General features: G+C 42.5%; 3 protein-coding genes across 3 annotated transcripts in view; all 3 read right to left on the reverse strand.

The window, feature by feature from the left end:
• Window positions 1-202: 202 nt before the first annotated feature.
• Window positions 203-2,239, reverse strand: nxnl2 (nucleoredoxin like 2; the record flags this gene model as incomplete). The annotated part of the gene is made up of 2 exons (XM_080528209.1): window positions 1,927-2,239; window positions 203-371 (listed from the first exon to the last, which is right to left on the reverse strand). Exons 1-2 carry the CDS (start codon window positions 2,226-2,228, stop codon window positions 203-205), a joined length of 471 nt encoding a protein of 156 aa, XP_080384335.1. The 5' UTR covers window positions 2,229-2,239.
• A 5,229-nt stretch (window positions 2,240-7,468) lies between these two features.
• Window positions 7,469-10,758, reverse strand: spina (spindlin a; the record flags this gene model as incomplete). Its single annotated transcript, XM_080528990.1, has 5 exons — window positions 7,469-7,668; window positions 8,597-8,830; window positions 9,594-9,856; window positions 10,514-10,562; window positions 10,704-10,758. The coding sequence occupies 5 exons, from the start codon at window positions 10,756-10,758 to the stop codon at window positions 7,469-7,471; spliced, it is 801 nt and encodes a 266-aa protein (XP_080385116.1).
• Window positions 10,759-16,947: 6,189 nt separating this feature from the next.
• Window positions 16,948-17,456, reverse strand: part of LOC308156320 (RING finger protein B) — a gene marked incomplete at both ends in the record, with an annotated part of 8,632 nt that continues 8,123 nt past the window's right edge. Inside the window, one exon of the mRNA XM_080529659.1 lies at window positions 16,948-17,052. Within this exon, the coding sequence (XP_080385785.1) occupies window positions 16,948-17,052 (105 nt within the window). The remainder of the gene's footprint in view (window positions 17,053-17,456) is intronic.

Consider the following 17,456-nt stretch of genomic DNA (forward strand, 5'->3'; position numbering starts at 1 on the left):
CTCAAAAGAGTATACAGTCGTACAGGAGTATAGGCTACAGTGGCTATATACATATTCATACTTCACATCTGAAAGAGCCTTATTAGAGCGTCACTACTGTGGCTAGTATTACAAATGTGTTGTCTTTCCTAGCGCAGAATAAAGTATTGCTATAGAAATAAAGTTGATTATGGAACTTGTAGAACTAGAACTTCTAGAACTTCTAGGCTTTAAAGTTCTGGAAGATTTCTGCCACCTCCAGCCAACCCCTGAAGCAGGCCAGGCCCTGTTCCCGGATCTGTTTCCTGCCCTTGTCCGTGATCACGGTGCCGTCCTCCTTCACGATGACCAGCTTCGGCACCGCTGTGATGTTGAACCGCGTCTTCAGGTCACTGAGAGGGAAAGTGGCACAGGCGTAGCATCAGTTACTTTATCATTAGGCTTTATTCATGTAGGCTACAGGGCTGTATGTTATGTATGTTCAGAGACTGTCCTCCTATATATATATGTTACGGTACATGTGGGAAGACGGTACATGTGGGAAAAATAGGGTTAGGGTTAGGGTTAGGGTTAGGTGCTACGTCGACTTGGTACATGCTGGCATGTCTAACCCTAACCATAACCCTAACCCTAACCCTACCCCTAACCCTAACCCTAACCTTAACCCTAGCACCCTAGCACCTAACCCTACCCCTAACCATAACCCTAATCCTAACCCTAACCCTAACTCTACCCCTAGCACCCTAGCACCTAACCCCAACCCTAGTTTTCCCACATGTACCGTATTCCCACATGTACCGTAACATACATATATATATATATATATACAGAATGGGGAAGTGTGTCCAAGCTTTTGACTGTATATATGTATATATATATATATATATATATTATTTGTATTATTATGATATAATTGTGTAAGTGTTTTGAGTCCATGAGAAAGCGCTGGACAAATGTAATGTATTATTATGATTATGATTATTATTAACATCATCATTATTGACTATGCAGGCTAGACAAAACCAGACACAAATGACTGGCCACCTACATATGTACCAACTCTACTGTATAATATGATGTAGTAGCCTACCTGCATATGTTGTATCACTTAAGGATATGGGTATGACGCCTGTATTACATTGATGGACCAATGATCAGCTACTTATTAAAAACGGAAGGAAACATGTTCCACAGAACCCAGAAATACAGTAGCATCGGCCTGCTATGGTGTCTCCGATCACTTTGACTAGACAGAGAGATTTGGTCTATTTTTAAACATAATCCCATAAAGTGTGTCTCCTAAACCTCTTACGGAGCCATGGTTCGCGGCTACGGGTGTTACTGTACTGTGTTATTACAGAACACACCTTTTGTGTCTCAACTGTGTGTGATTTGACCTGACATACGAATAACAAACTACATAGACTGAAGCTCAGCTTCTACCCCAGGGCCATTCAGGCCCTGAACACAGCAAAGACCTAGGTTCTAGGCCCTGGACAATCTAGACAAATTGATGGCAGCTACTAGATTGAAATCAAGTGCAATACTGAAACACAACTGTGTACATTTCAAACCTGCAAACTGCGACACTTTAAATGAATGTGCAATAACACTATGTGCAATATGACAACCCTAGGGTACATAAGGTTCAGAGATAGGAAATGTTAGAATAGGTATAGCATAGCATAGAGTACAGCACAGTGTTTTATTTGTATAGTAGTATAGTGGATAGTGTACATAGCCTTTATTTATGTAAACCAGCTCTTTTCCCTTCTTGTTTTTAGTTTCTTTCCTAGCACCAGGGGAGCCCCCCCTCCCAAATTTCGTTGTTTGGTACCTGTACTATATCAATGACAATAAAGACCATTCATTCATTCATTCACTCATTCATTCATTCATTGACTTATTCATCCATTCATATTGACCAGACACAGAGCATTGACTTACTGTTTGTATTGATCGGTCCAGGGCAGGGCCAGCCAGTCGCCGTGCTCGTCGTGGTAATACTCCACCATGTCTTCGGTGGATTTGTCAGAAGAGATGAAAACGATCTCGAATTGCGCCGCGGGTTCATTCTCCTCCACGAGCTCCGTGTAGAAATCGCAGAGGATCGGGGTGAAGTCTCGACACGGCGGGCACCAGCCGGCGGAGAAATAGATACCGACCACTTTATTCTTGAGGGCGTCTTCCGGATCGATGGGGTCCCCGTCTTTATTGAGGAGAGTTCGCCCAGAGAAGACCTCCACCATGGCGGGACAGAGGAGGCGACCCTACCCGGAGAAACGCAACAAGTTCCTCGCCGCAGGGAAAGGCAATGTTGTCAAAGCTGGACCACGCTGGATGTTGATTCCCTCTGAACAATTTGCCGCTCGATAACTAGTGGCTATAGCAACTGTCACCGGAGCTAAGCGTCACACAAGTACAGTTTAATATCGGCAAGAAGAGAAGAGGTCTAGAAGTTTGGTACTGATGTTTTCTTTTGTCGGCTGTTTTATAATAAAGCAAGCAACAAAAAACAACAACGCCCACTTCTGTTCACGACACACAATCTTACGTTGTGCTTTGGTTCGCGTTGATGTAGTTAGTAGCTACCTTTCCCTTTCCAAACCCGTCAGAACGAAGTTACGGTAAACATCGCTGTCCCTCCTGTCCTCGAGGCTGGCTCAGTCATTTCAAAACTGGCGATATGATTGGCAGCTGTCTAGGCCAATCCCGAGTCTTCTCACAAACGCGACTGTCACTGTACATACTTACTTTGTGTTTTGTCCCCCGCCCCCACCTGTGGTGTATGTCCCCACCTGTCCTACCCGCTGTACATACCTTATGTTTTGTTGTATTGTTCTTCCCATGTTGGATGTATGTTTATCTTGTAGATAGTACTAGTTATTTGTCTGTATTATCTTGTAGATAGTACTAGTTTTTTGTCTGTCTTACATGTAACGATGAATTGAGTATCAAGGACCCCAATTGAAATAAGCCAGTGGCTTTCTTGGGTTTTTATCCTGTTAGTTGACCTTGTATGTAATTGGTACTTTCATGTACCTACTTCTGCAAATCTTCTAATAAAGTTTTCAATCAATCAATCAATCGAGTCATTATTATCGATAACGGGTTGGTTCTGAAGGATCCCTCGTGCTGTACACACCAATCACCGTCAGCGAGGTTTTACAGTGGCGTTGTTACATTAGGGGCAGGTGGGGCAGCTGTGGTGCAAGATGAGGCAATGTACAGTGGGGTGCAGTGGGCACCCCTAGTCAAAATGCCGTTTACAATTCATATCTAAGTGAAAAGAAGCAAACCTAACCTCTAACCAGGGGTGCCCACATTTTTGCACCCCACTGTATTTTATATTTAATACAAAATAGTGATTCAATGGTGAAATTGGTGTATATAAGTATAATAAACTTGACTCACAATCCTTATAGCGCTGTTTTGGACTAATTTCTCTAGTCATCTTTGCATCTTTTCATCTTTGCTAGGGGAGCGTGAGCATGATTAAGCAGGGAAAACCTCTCGCAAATGATATTGGGTGAAGGGGCAAACATGTCTAGTGCCCTTTGCTCAGAAACATAACTCTAATCCATAAATGCTCAAAGAGGTTCTCCGTGTGTGTCTGTAAGTTGCCACGAACTGCAGAATGTATAGGAACAACACTACAGGACGGGACTAGAATACCAGCTGTGGAAATTTAACCGGGCTTACTGGGCTGGAAGCACCGGGCGTTGGGCACTATCTGACCATTAGTATGCCTTGCCACCGTGGTCGACAAGCAGCTACTATGAGCCTCATGAGTACCCCCCACCCCGCACTATGGAGATTATGCCACTGGGGGGGTTTGAGCCAAAGGGCGGGGTCCCCAAAATAGTACAAAATAATATCCATAAATTATGATTAAAGGGGCACATCCCCATGTGTATGTTCTGTGACTGTCCTATTATAAAAATTTTTTTCATGTGAAGCCCTTAGAGTCCACGAGGAAGCGCTTTACAAATGTAATTTGTCAAAGTTTGTTAGCCTGAATCAAAGGATTGCTGTGTTTAGAGGCAAGATATTGCAATAGATATTGTAACATGGTCAACGGTGATGTATAAAACGGCAGAGATCCATCACAAACTTCACATTAAGTTTTTAATTTTTTCAAATGTTATAAGGATACTGTCATGATAATTATAAAAATTACTTACAGAATTAAGTAACATGTTTTCTTTAAATGTGCGTATACCTCTAAATGCAAATAAAATGAACTATCTACATTGTTCAAAACAATAACGATGCAGTCAAACAGAAGCCATTTAGCTGGACAACACACATGAAGGAGGAACTATACAGTACATGTATCTGCAACCATCAAATTGCACTGTATTTTACAAAGTTATTCAATAGCAACAGCATCTAAAAGGGACCATATATAAATCTTTCTTTAAATTGTTTTCAAACGCATCTAAGTGTAACTGCGAGAAATGAAAAGAGTAATATTTTATATCTTTAAATTGTGTTTACATTATCTACTACTCTGATATGTGACTAGGATGACTACGCTATCACACGCACGCACGCATACACTTACACACCGATTATATATATATAGTCTATATATATATATAGTCTATATATATAGACATTTCCCCTTCCCCATAAGGCCTTTTTCTTTGAATTTATGTTTTAATTGTGGCACTCAAAAAATATAAGTATTTTTGATCAACCTCAGTATGGTGTCAGATATGATCCCTCAAATGCTGTCGACTGCAGGCACCTGTCTCCTGTTGGCATGACAACCAGTGCCTAGCATCTTAAAGCAGAGCGGAACATTAAATACAAACATTACTTAGTTTTTCCTGTTATAAAAAAAAAAAAAAAAAAAGGGAATTTAACAAGAAACACGTCAAACAACCTTGAAGAAAAGCTGAAAGTAAACGACAGATAGACATGCATCTCACCGTATCTGACGGCATTTTGTTGCTCATGCAAAAATAAAAATAAAATAAAAAAATAAGAAGAGAAGAGAAAACAAGAGGTCTAATTCTTATCAAATTTTCCACAATGAACCAACATCAAACACAGTACAATACTACAGTAGGTAGGTGAGAAAGGCCAACCCATGGAACATCTTTTCTGAAGGAGATGTCTTGCATAAGCAGAAGTCTGTGGTAACTTTGGATACGACAGAGCCACACCTATAGAAGATACTTGCTTGTAGCTTCTAAGATATAGAGGGGTTTTATACTGTGGGGTGTGTTGCCATGGGCCTCATTATAACTTGGATATCATTATGTCACCAAAGCCACCCGTAGTCCTCAGAGGTTAGTGCGTCATATCCCTATACTAGTGTACAAGAGGGACTCAAACATTGTCCTGACATGGTTCTATTCTTTCTGGTAGCAATGCAGTGGCTAAGGAGGAGGCGGCGGGGGGAGGGGGGTGTTAAGGGAAAGGGAGTTAATAAGAAATGTTTTGAGAATAATTTATAAAAAATCATGACTTATAACAACCTAAAAAAAAAAGTGGGCCTCATAGGTATGTGCATGCACCCAAGTAGAGGGGGGCAGTGGTCATCTGTCCACACAACAGCAGAAATACCTTCTCTGATCTGTTACTGGACACTATAAGACCGCTACGTCTCTCCAGAGTCTGAGCTCGGACAGAAGCACTGCTCGAGTGTCAGTGAGCCGTGCAGAAAAGAGCAATAAGGCGGGGTCTGGGGGGGGGTCATGACAGTAATGAACAACATGTGTGTGAGGGGGGGGGGGGTAGAGAGTGCACTTTGCTTCTCCAACAAACATTGTCAAATTCCTAAGGAGGCCTCGGGTCATATGGTAGCACTTGTAGTTTTTGTTATGAACACACTGAAATTCCAGAGTTGGGGGATCACATTTAAAATGCCTCCAGACTTAAAGAGAAGGAGGTAAATCAGATCATATTAATAAGAAAAAGGCTAACAAAAAAAACAAGGCTTTAGTTGAGAGCAATATTTCATGTACAGTTCTGAATACTTCTGTAAGTAGCAGTACGGTTTATTTGAAACACTCTAGGACTGTTGCTGTGGTTACTGCCGACAATGTAGAATACTTCTGGAGAACTGGGGTAGCCTACATTCAATGTTTATAAATACTTGTTCTTACTACTTTCACCGTACTGGCTTTATTCATTCAAAGGCATGTCTGAGAAGGCAGAGTCTGAGAGAACAACGCATCAGAAAGAACATATAGCACATGACAAAAAGGTTATGAAGAATTGTGACGATGCGAAAATAACATTTAACAACAGAGGTCAAGAGAAAAGAACGAAGAACATGTTTGATTTTCCCAACAAAACAAACAATTGTAAACATGAAAACGAGAACGATAATAATAATAATCAGAATAATTATAACAACTATTGCTGTTATTGTGAGTGAATAATAAAATAAAATAAAAGGTTAATGGATTTGGCAAGGCCTTTAGAACAAACCTAGTCTCTGGACACCAGATTAACTGTCTTGTTGGTTAACCATTTTGAATAGGCTAGTGTTTGCAGAGATGATGAAATATCGTTCACAAAAAAACCAAACACAAGAAGTACTTAAATCCTCTACTTTACTAAGAAGATATTTAGAAATGAGTGCTTATGATAGAACTGTGAATCTCTGCCTGACAAATATACATGTACTCAAATAAGTAAACAAGTTCTTGAAGAACAGAAAACATTTCAGTTAAAACAATAGTCACCTCCCTCTTTAAACTTAAACAAGCACATTTCTTTGCTCACTGCATACGTAGGCTTTTATCATTCAGCCAAATATCACAAACATGTAATTATAGTCAAGGTCTGAAGGAATCTCTGAGAATGAACCGAATACGGACCTCTGTTCATGGGACACCAGAATTGCATTGTGAGCAGTTAGGAACATAGAAGTGCAACACTCGCATAAAGGAGGGAAATCTCTTACGCTGTTTTGGTCATCAAATCTCTACATGTAATCCAATGTGATGCCAATTCAATCAGGAATCGCACATAAATATGCAGTGTGCAAATATTAAGCTGCTCGATATCTTTTGCCCAACCCCTTACAAAGGGATAGTGTGCAGTACATCCTTAAGATCTTCATGTCATCAGTTACCTGGGCATGACCAGTTTAAAAAAACAAAACAAATCCCACTTCACGGCCACACGTGGCCAATAGCTCAGGTACAAAGAGCCCTCCCCCCCAGTCGTCCTCTGACCATAACAATCAAACGATGTTTCACTTGTTTCACTATTCACTTGTCACTAGTCCAAAGGCTTCAGTGAAATATCCAGGTCGTCCATCGCATCTCAAAATGAAGGTGTCACGTGATTCGTTCTTCAAGAGAATTTTGGCAAAGTTGGTGGATAAGGTTCCATATGGTGGTGATCATCTTGCCTGCATGGTGAACCACAACTCCCCCCCCCCCCCCACCCCCGACGGCCCCTCTCCCCCAGCCTCCAGTCTCCAGCCTCCCAACCGGTGCACCGCCCCGGGGGGGGGGGGCCTTTAGGAGGTCTTCACCAAGTCGTAGACGCAGATGTGGAAGTCATCGTCAAACTTGATGAAGTAGACGGAGGGCTTGGCCTCCACCTGGTGGATCACCATGCCAGTCCGTTTACCGCCGTCCTCCTTGGCGTATTCCACCTGCTTCCCCACCAGGCTGTCCACCACCTCCCCCGGCTCCCGCTCTGCCGGAGGGGAGTCATCTGGGAGGCAAACAAACAGACATGGTCATGGTCAGTGCAGTGGCGGCTGGTGATAAACATTTTGGGTGGGGCACAGGTTATGGGGGCATGCTCCACGGGGAAGAATATCAACTTTAAAATCTGGATTTACAGTCGATTTAAGCATGAGAATATATATATAACTTAATTATTTGCAATTAATTAAAATAAATTGCAAAACGTCACGTTTGACGTCAGACTTAACAACCGGATATTCAGGGCTCTCAAGTCTCACGCATTTTTTAATTTTTACTACCCCTAGTGGTAGTGGCCCTAGGCTGCAGCCTAGGTAAGCCTATAATCTGCGCATGCTCGGGGCGCACTTTTCTGCTGGCCGGCCGGGGAATAGGAGACAGCCAATTGGAGCGCTGCTACAGCTCACGTGTAAGCCAAAAGTATTTGGACTTGGATAGACTGCCATTCGGCCGGCGCCCCGACTCCTCCCCTATGTATTTTCACAGTGAATTTTACACACACACAGATAAAATGTTTATTGTATTGGAGGATTTTTAATGAATGCTGATAGGCGCCGACAGAATATCAGCCGCATTTTATGAATAAACAATGTTTATTTAAAAAAATATTTTACAAGAAGTGGGGCTGCGTTGGAAGGTGGGGGCGGCGCTCTAGCGCCCTCTATTGGCCAGCCGCCACTGGGTCAGTGTGTGCACACTGTAGGCACACTGTAGGCACACTGTAGGCTGCAGTGCTAGATCAACTGGGCCAACCGAACCAGAACCGACCCAGGCCACAAAACCAAAAATGCTTTTAATCCACAATCAAGAGAACAAACAAAACTACTTTTAAATCCACAATCAAGAGAACAAACAAAACTACTTTTAATCCACAAGCAGAGAATAAACAAACGAGGACAGTTCATCGAGACGCGGCAGAGAGCGAGAGCACTCACTTGAGTCGGGCATGATCCTGAGGTCTCCCTCCTTGTAGTCTTCCAACAGCTGGTACATGTACAGGACCGGGTCTTTCTCGTAGGTGATGTAGAACCACGTGTTCATGATGGGGGCGCGGGCCAGAACCATGCCCCTCCACTCGTCTTTAGACCCCTCCTCTGTCTCAAACATGTGCTCCACCGCCTTCCCTACCATGGTCTCCGCCAGGGTGGGGTCGCAGATGCGTGTGTTGGCTGCAACACGGAAACGCACAGGAATAAACACGGGAGAATACACGGTCACGTTCGATTAATAAATGTGCAAAACAGACATACAACACAGAATGTCTAAAATTGTCTGTAAAAAAAACGATGATGATGATTTTTCCTAGTAAACATCCTGTTTGACCTTACAGCCTTGTCTGAGTTGTGTCATTGCAAGTGGAACACCAAGGACAGACGGTCATATTGAATTCATAACGTACAAACAGAAACTGTCAAAAACAACTAAATTACTCTAAAACATATCAAAGGAATCTGTAAACAACTAAATGACATTAACACACGCCAGAGGATATTGTCTGTAAACAGCAACAAAAACTTAATGACATTAACTCACAACAGAGGATATTGTCTGTAAACAACAACTAAATTACACAAACATGCCAGAGGACCTTGTCAGTAACTAACAACAATAACAACAACTAAAGGACACTAACACATGCAGAGGATATTGTCTGTAAACAACAACAATAACAACTAAATGACACTAACACACGTCAGAGGATATTGTCTGTAAACAACAACAATAACAACTAAATGACACTAACACATGATATTGTCTGTAAACACCACCACAACAACAACAAGAACAACAACAACAACAACAACAACAAACACACGTCAGAGGACAGACCAACACAGACAGACCAACGCAGACAGACCAACGCAGACAGACCAACGCAGACAGACCAACACAGACAGAGCAACACAGACAGACCAACGCAGGCCTTCTTACATTGGCGGTCGGGGACGACCTCGAGGCCCTGCACGCGCTCGTCCTTGTGCAGCTCCAGGCCGTAGACGCAGTCGATGCCGTCATACTTGATCAGGTAGAGGGAGGGGTTGACGGGCACCTGGTCCAGCACGGTGCCTTTCCACTGGGAGGGCGACGTGCTGCTGCTCTCCTTCCAGACGTGCTGGATGCGGCAGCCCACGATGTTCCTACGAGACTGCTGGGACCCCACCTTGTTGTTGGGCCCCGGGCTGCTCTTGTGTTTCCTGCAGACGTCCAAAGCGACATCAAGGAGAGAACCGATGAGAACAGGCTGAGGTGGTTGGTAAGATGGCAATATAATCAGTTAGATTTGCTACTCAGACTACACCCTTACGCACTACTATTGTCACTAGTTGATGTTTCATCATATTGTGGTCCTCTGTGGCTCAGTTGGTAGAGCACAGCGCTAACAACGCTTAGGTTGTGGGTTCGATTCCTGAATTACGTCTGTATGCGATGCACCTGACAAATAACGAAACGGACTTGATTAGACTATTTGCATACGGATGTTCTCAGATGTCTGTCTTTGTCTGGACATGTCCACGTCAGACCCCGAGAGGGAGCCAGACCCTTTGTAGGAGCCAGTATTGGCCATGTAATGTTACGCAGGGTTTCGTCCCTGCGCTGCTAAAACTGTCCTCCGTGCTCTCCATGACGACACTAAAGACCCGTGTCTGATATCAGGTATTCAGAAGCACACTGCTAGACTAAATAATTTACACTTATCTGACCGAGCAGAACTGACTGCTGTACTCTGTACAGTACCCACCCAGCTACAAATGACTTTTTTCTGTGTATTTAATGCTACTACTATATTTTGAACAGTTGAAAGTCACTTATTTAAAGCGAAAAAATAAATAAAAGTTGTTTTCCTGTCTTACTTGTGGGAGTTCTTTTTCTTCATCATACCTGCAGAAACACCTGCATGCCCTGAGATAATAAAAAAAAGAGGAAAAAAACAAACAACCACAGACGTTCTGAGTGTATATCTACAGAGTACCTGATCGTGCACACAAACTAGATGATTCGAAACAACCCATCAATAATAACAACAACTCATTAAAGCCCAACCTGCATCAGCTCTGGATCTCTGGCCTGGTGCACTCTTCCCGAATGGGGTCTTCATTCATCTGGAGTTAGGGGAGCAGCCTAGCTGCCAGACTAGGGTGAAAATATCTACGGTACCAGTTCTGGGGTGTAAAAATATGAACATAATGAAAACATTAATAATTTAATAGGCCAGAGGAGTGGATGATGATGACGGAAAATAAATCTATGGAATCCGGTCCAATCAACGGAAGGCAGTGAGTCAGTCAAGTCAGAATCTTTTATGGCAACCAATTCAGGAAAAATGGCAATAGAGAGAGGGAGTGAAGAAAAAACATCTCTGGTACTCAGTCCAGGTACATCACAGTGATTAGTGTCCAGATGGTACCCACAGCTGGCAGAGGACCAACTCCAGGTCACTGTTCAGAGAGGATCATCGTGATAACGGACTCCCCAATATCCTGCAAACCAAGAAAGATTTGGATATCAGTCAAACAGTGGGGGACATCTCATCTTACTTCCCCTCTTATTATGTTGATAAAAGAAAACATTAAGTCTTTCACTTTCACTCCCCACATTCATACTAATGTAAATAAATGTCATAGATCCCCATCGGTGAAGTCTATCAAAACCTTATTGACTGAAAAGTCTGATATTCAAGCTGACCATTTATGTGTGTTAGGGAAAGGTAGGACACCAACATTCAATAAAAAAAAAAGATGGCAACGGTGATAGAAACCTTGACAACCTTCATGTGTTTTGCTGGAGGGCAGTTCTGTGTAAAAGGGCTCATGGAGGTAGACATGTGAAATTCATCAGAGCATATCGAACTGGGTCAAGAGCTAAGAGTCTGACATTGTTGGGAAATGAAGTCAGAAATACACTGTTCAACCATCTTCCATCATAGAAAAAGCCTTTGATTTATGGTCAAACAGCCTCTGGTAAAAAAACTGGAAAAGCGTCTGTATGGAAAAGATCTACAATTGTTTTCCTATTTTACCTACATCATCATTAAAAATATAATAATAATGATTATTATATGATAGCCAACACCCCACTCTTTATGCAGACATATTTTTACTCCTAACCCTATTTCAATTTAGAGCAGATATTTAACAGTTGAGGAAACCTAAAAAAAAACAAAAAAACGGGGACATTTTAGAGTCAATTCATTACAGAACTTTGAATCTGCACAGTTCTTAAAGGTGCAATATGTAGCTTTTTCCCTTTGAGAATGTCACTGAATAACCATGCTCATCATTACTTACTTATGATGCACTGGCAGTCTTTGCCAATAGACCATGCCCTTCTGCCTGAATCGGCTTACCACTTCGCTGTGGGCATGTGACCTGTGACTTGCGTGTGTGCGGCTCATTGGCTACCTAATACGTAGACGCCACTCTAAGCAACTGAAGCCTGTGTGCAAATAAGTTTGAAACATATATTCTGTTTCCTACTGAAACTTCCTGTTTAACATTACAGCTGTCTGAGTTGTCATTGCAATTCTCATTGCAGTCAACAGAGGGCGCATTCCTGCATATGGTGCCTTAAAAGTCAATGTGTTTTTTTTCTTCTGTTGGAATTGTTACAAGCAGTACTTGTGCATAGAGTTGTATAGGCTTTTTATTTTGCAAACGTTTTAAAGTGAAACAATGTATTCCCAGGGACATTGGGTGCCTCCAAACCAAACCATGTCTGACAGTGTTGACTCTTTTTAGATTAGATTCAACCCTTTTTGTCATTGCACAGAGTATAACGAAATGCATTTTTGCTCTAGGCACAGGGTGAGCCATAGGCAGCGCACCTGGAGCAATTAGGGGTTAAGTGCCTTGCTCACCAGCACGCATGCAGCCCCCTCCTGAGGCGAGGATCGAACCAGCAGCGACCTTCTGATTGCTAGCCGGCCTCTCTAACATCTAGGCTACCTGCCGCCCCTTTTTTTAAAGACTTGGCTAACAACCTACCTGTTCAGGCAGGCTGGTAATGTTTAGGGCTGCATGTTATGCATGTTCTGTGACTGTCCTCCCATAATCTTCTTTTCTTGTTTTTGACATGTTAAGTCCTTTGAGTTCATGAGAAAGCTCTATACAAATATAATGTGTTCTAATTCTTCTTCCTATGTCCATTATCCCTAAGGTCTACCTGATGTAGGGATGCTAGATGCTAATGCTAACTGTTCCAGCCCAGCCTTGACTATTTGGGACAACCTAATTTCTGGCACTGCTAGACGAGCTAGGCCAGCTCAGACATGTGACTTCCATTATTTAGCTAAGTGAGAAGCGTTGTGTAACAGATCAGACACACTAGCTTCTATTCACTTTGGTAGAACCCATAGCATACGGGGAGAGAACACACACACACACACACACACACACACACACACACACACACCTGAAGACACAACCGATTCACAGGCAACAGACAATATGCTGTCTGACTCTTAGCGTATTATCTCTGCCTGGCCTTGAACTTGAAGTGGAATTTAACCCCGTTGTTGTTTTCATTCTTCCTTAGCCGACACATTCCTTGTTTTGTTTTTTTAAGCAACCTGAGTTATATCTCACTTTGAATGCCCAGATCAGTCCCGATGTTTCAAATTGCCCATCAGAATCAGAATTAACATTTGAGTTAATTGCTACAACTCCCAAGTTTACCCTCAGTAAATGATGAATGTTCAAGACGGTAAGCATTATGGATTAACCATTAAATACACATGAAAATGGATTTCACAGTTTTGTTGTTGTTGCTTTTACAGCATGGAGAGAGCCTAACAACAGGGTACAGGACCAGCCACTGCATCACCAGGAGCCTACTATTATTACAAACCAAAGAAGAAGTCAGACATGTATGAGACATGTGACTCGAGCCGCTCAATGACATGTCACCATGACATCATCAAATGTCATCCAATCATCCAATGCGTCTGGTCACAAAACAAATTGCCCTCACTGCTACATTCCTTTCTTACGACCTTTTCCCAACAGAATATTAGGTCGACCTGGTCAGATTTTTATGCATTTGGTCTGTCCTTTTCAAATCTCAGAATATAATCAACCAAAATGAACACATTGTAGACCTATATACATGTAGCTGGCAGTATGGAAGGTACACCCCCCCCCTCGAATGCACACACACAAACACACAAATGTTTTCATATGGAAATCAATGACTTCAGTGAGCCTTTAAAGTGGTTGGCTAATAAACTATGCAAAGTCTTTGTCGGTGGGTACACTGTTTTCCCTGTCAAATATTAATGTCTTTATTTAGCCTACTGTGAGCATGCTTTTGCCTTGGCAGAACATAATATAGTCTAACACTTACCTCAACTTATGCTATTCTTGTCATGAATAGCATATAAAGTAGCAGGCATGTATTTTTCATATATGTTCTTAATATGAAGCTTCTGACAGGAAATGTAATTCGTGAAGGGGAAACATTGTTTTGGTGATCAGTGACAACAGCAAACCACAAGGACTCCATTCAATTTCAGCATTTACACTAACTACAAGTCTAGGCAACCATGACCCAAATGCTGAATCAACCAAATCATACAGCAGTAGTCATCTACAGTGATCCAGGAGCAGAAAGACATGGATTTGTTGCAAAGCGACCTTAGCAAACGACTCCAGACAGACAGTCGCTAGGGTCTGTCTGCATAAACCAGGGATACACAGATAGGCTAGCTAGAAAAACTACTCCTGGCTGCAGTGGAAATGTCAGCCATATTGCTTCAATATTATTTACAATCCTGCAGGAGAGAGAGAGAGAGAGCAGCGAAACAGCAGTGTTGAACAAAGGAAGGACTGTAATCTGGGCTGTCAAGAAACACATTTTCAAATCAAAACAGAAAAACAAACTCAAACCAGCCTCTTTCCACCCACTTCGAAGAGCAGTCCTCCCCGCACACAGCCATGTTGTTGAATCCCATGTTTGTGGTTGGCTGCCTACGTGTGTGGAAAGCTGCCGTATGTGTTTCTGGATTTGCTTACCCGCTTTTTTTTCTACAATTATAGATTATTATAGGACGTTATGAAGGATAGTTTCGCCTCCCGCTCTCCCCTGAGTGCCTCAGCCAGCCTTGAGGAAGCAAGCATCCGTGTTCCCTGAACGATAACACTGTAACTCCGCCCACCTACTTCCGGTCAATGTAAACGTATGTAAATGATGATTTCTTCAAAATAAAAGCGCCGTTAAAATGGTTTAAGCATATAGAGATAGTAAATATGAATAAAGGAAACACATATTACATTTAACTTATCTCTGAAAAATAAACATGTAATCCTCTCTATGTATTATTTATGTTTTTGAGGCTTTGCAATTCTTCTAATATTCCAATGACCTATATGAAAGACTGCTGGGCTGCATAGGGGCACTTATAATGGACTGTACATAAATATTTGTTGATTATTTAATCTTATCTCTTATCTCTACTCGGGTCAGTTTGAGCAATGTCTTACAAACTGTTGCTGGCTTTTTAACGTGTCCAACCAGCTCATAGTGCCCCCGGCTGGCCACATGTCGAAGTGTCCTTGGTCAAGACACTGAACCCCAAATTGCTCCCAATTAATGGGCCAGCGCCTTGCATGGTAGCTTGCCGCCATTGGTGTGTGAATGGGTGTGTGAATGGGTGAATGAGAGACCATTGTAAAGCGCTTTGGAATAAGTCAGTCAATTTATATAACGAACTGTACAGAAATATCTTTCATTACTTAAACTCTTCTCTGCAGGTAACATATGATAGAATATTAAGGACTAAACACCTTATTACTGCAAAATTAATTCACAAAGAGAAGCTAAAGGGTTCAGATAGGGCACTAACCGCTTTAGATTAGAACTCACCTGATCTATGTTCTAGAAGTGCAGAGGAGAGTGGTACCAGAGATTTGTTGAAATAAACTGTATTGTATGTGCCCTCTGTGAAATGATGTAATTGCACAAATAAGTACAGTGCTGTAGCGGGACTGGAACTGTCGCGGGTCTCGAACCCTGATCTTCCGCATACCAACCGACCGTGCGACCACAACCCCAAGAGAGTTAGGGAGTTACTTACATGCCTCACAGGTTCCTTACAGTACATTATAATGAACACATTTACGTAGATTTTCATATACTTTATGTTACGTAATAATTACATATTTCACGAAAAATATGATAACATTGTGATCCATCTCTTACCTCACGCTTTACTTTGAAATCGCGAAAACGAAGCCGGATGTCTTAATGTCGGAATCTGCCGCTTATTATCGCTCAGATGACACAGATCCCGAATATCAGATTCTACGGCCAAACCTTCCCCTCCCCTTCCCACTGCCACATAATGATACTACAAAAGAAACAATTGTCGCACTTAATTCGTTCATCCTGCCAAATAGTGAGTCAATGTGCATTATCTTTCCTCCTCTTCTGTCCGCGCAGACTGCAACCGAACCGACAATGTTGCGCCTGCGTATGTGTGACTGCGACAGGGCTGGGAACAAGTTGAAAGGAGTGATATAACTGGAGGAGTGAAACGTGTTAGTGTCATGCAAATCATACTGAAACATAATTTTTGACTCAAATAGCCTACAGGCTGAAATGGTAATATCACTGAATCACTTATTCCTCAATAAACATATGCCTCTGACTATCTGAAGCTCCTTCCCTTCTTGTGTTTTTTTCCCCATTTTTTTCCCCTAACACCAGGGGAGCCACCCCTCCTAAATTTCGTTGTTTGGTCCCTGTACTGTAGCAATGACAATAAAGACCATTCATTCATTCATTCATATAGGACAGCATGTAAGTAACAACAATTCAACATGTTTTTAAATGGACTGCACAGTGTGTTTAAGAGAGGGAGCATGAGAGGGTACATCACAGTTATTTTTTCAGAAACGTTTCGTTACATTGTGAAATGACAAGACCACAGTATGGCATGCAACACATCATGTTTAATGTACAGTCATCACATGAATCAGCAAGTTAATACTAAGTCTCTATTTCTTCTCATGAACGTTCCCTCTTGTCTACTCTTTCTATACTCCAGGAACTGTACCAACCATTGAAAGGTTTAAAGACATTAAACACTGTGTGGGGTTAGTTATTTTTTGTTCTCTGAACCTCTTACCAGAGACAATAAAAGTTTATCTAACTATCCAGACAGTGGAAAAACACAAATGAACATCACATTCTTTCTTCCACAGAGCTTTTGAGTGGACTGTCGGTGACGTCCTTCGGCCACACCCACAAACCCGGTCCATTTCCTCCTGTGGTTGCTGTGGATACCCGTGTGTCACATGCCTTTGAACTGTTGCATGATGGAGAGGAGGTGCTCGCTACGTTTCTGGATGTTGCTCTGCTCCTCCTTCAGTCTCTCCTGTTCGTGCGAAACCTCCTCCTTGGAAATAGAAAGAAAGAAAACACATGGAAAGATGCAGAGCCTAACCCTAACCCTAACCCTCTGACTCTCGCGTGACCACATTACACCCATCCTGGTCTCACTCCACCCGTCCGCTTCCGCATTGTTTTTAAATCACTAAATGGGCAGGCACCTCTGTACCTAGCCGATCTCCTGCGCCACCATACCCCATCCAGAGCCCTAAGGTCAGCTGACCAGCTGCTGCTGGAGGTCCCTAGGACCAGGCTCAAAATTAGAGGGGATAGAGCCTTCGCAAAGGCAGCCCCTAGGCTCTGGAATAGCCTCCCCCACCACATCAGATTTGAGGTGGGATAAATATAGAGACCCAGCTGACCTTAGAGATAGGGGGTGAAAGGCACCGTAAGGTAAGTCATTCTTTCTTC

Source organism: Nansenia antarctica (assembly GCF_963989245.1).
Source record: "Nansenia antarctica genome assembly, chromosome: 4".
NCBI classification, from domain to species: domain Eukaryota; kingdom Metazoa; phylum Chordata; class Actinopteri; order Argentiniformes; family Microstomatidae; genus Nansenia; species Nansenia antarctica.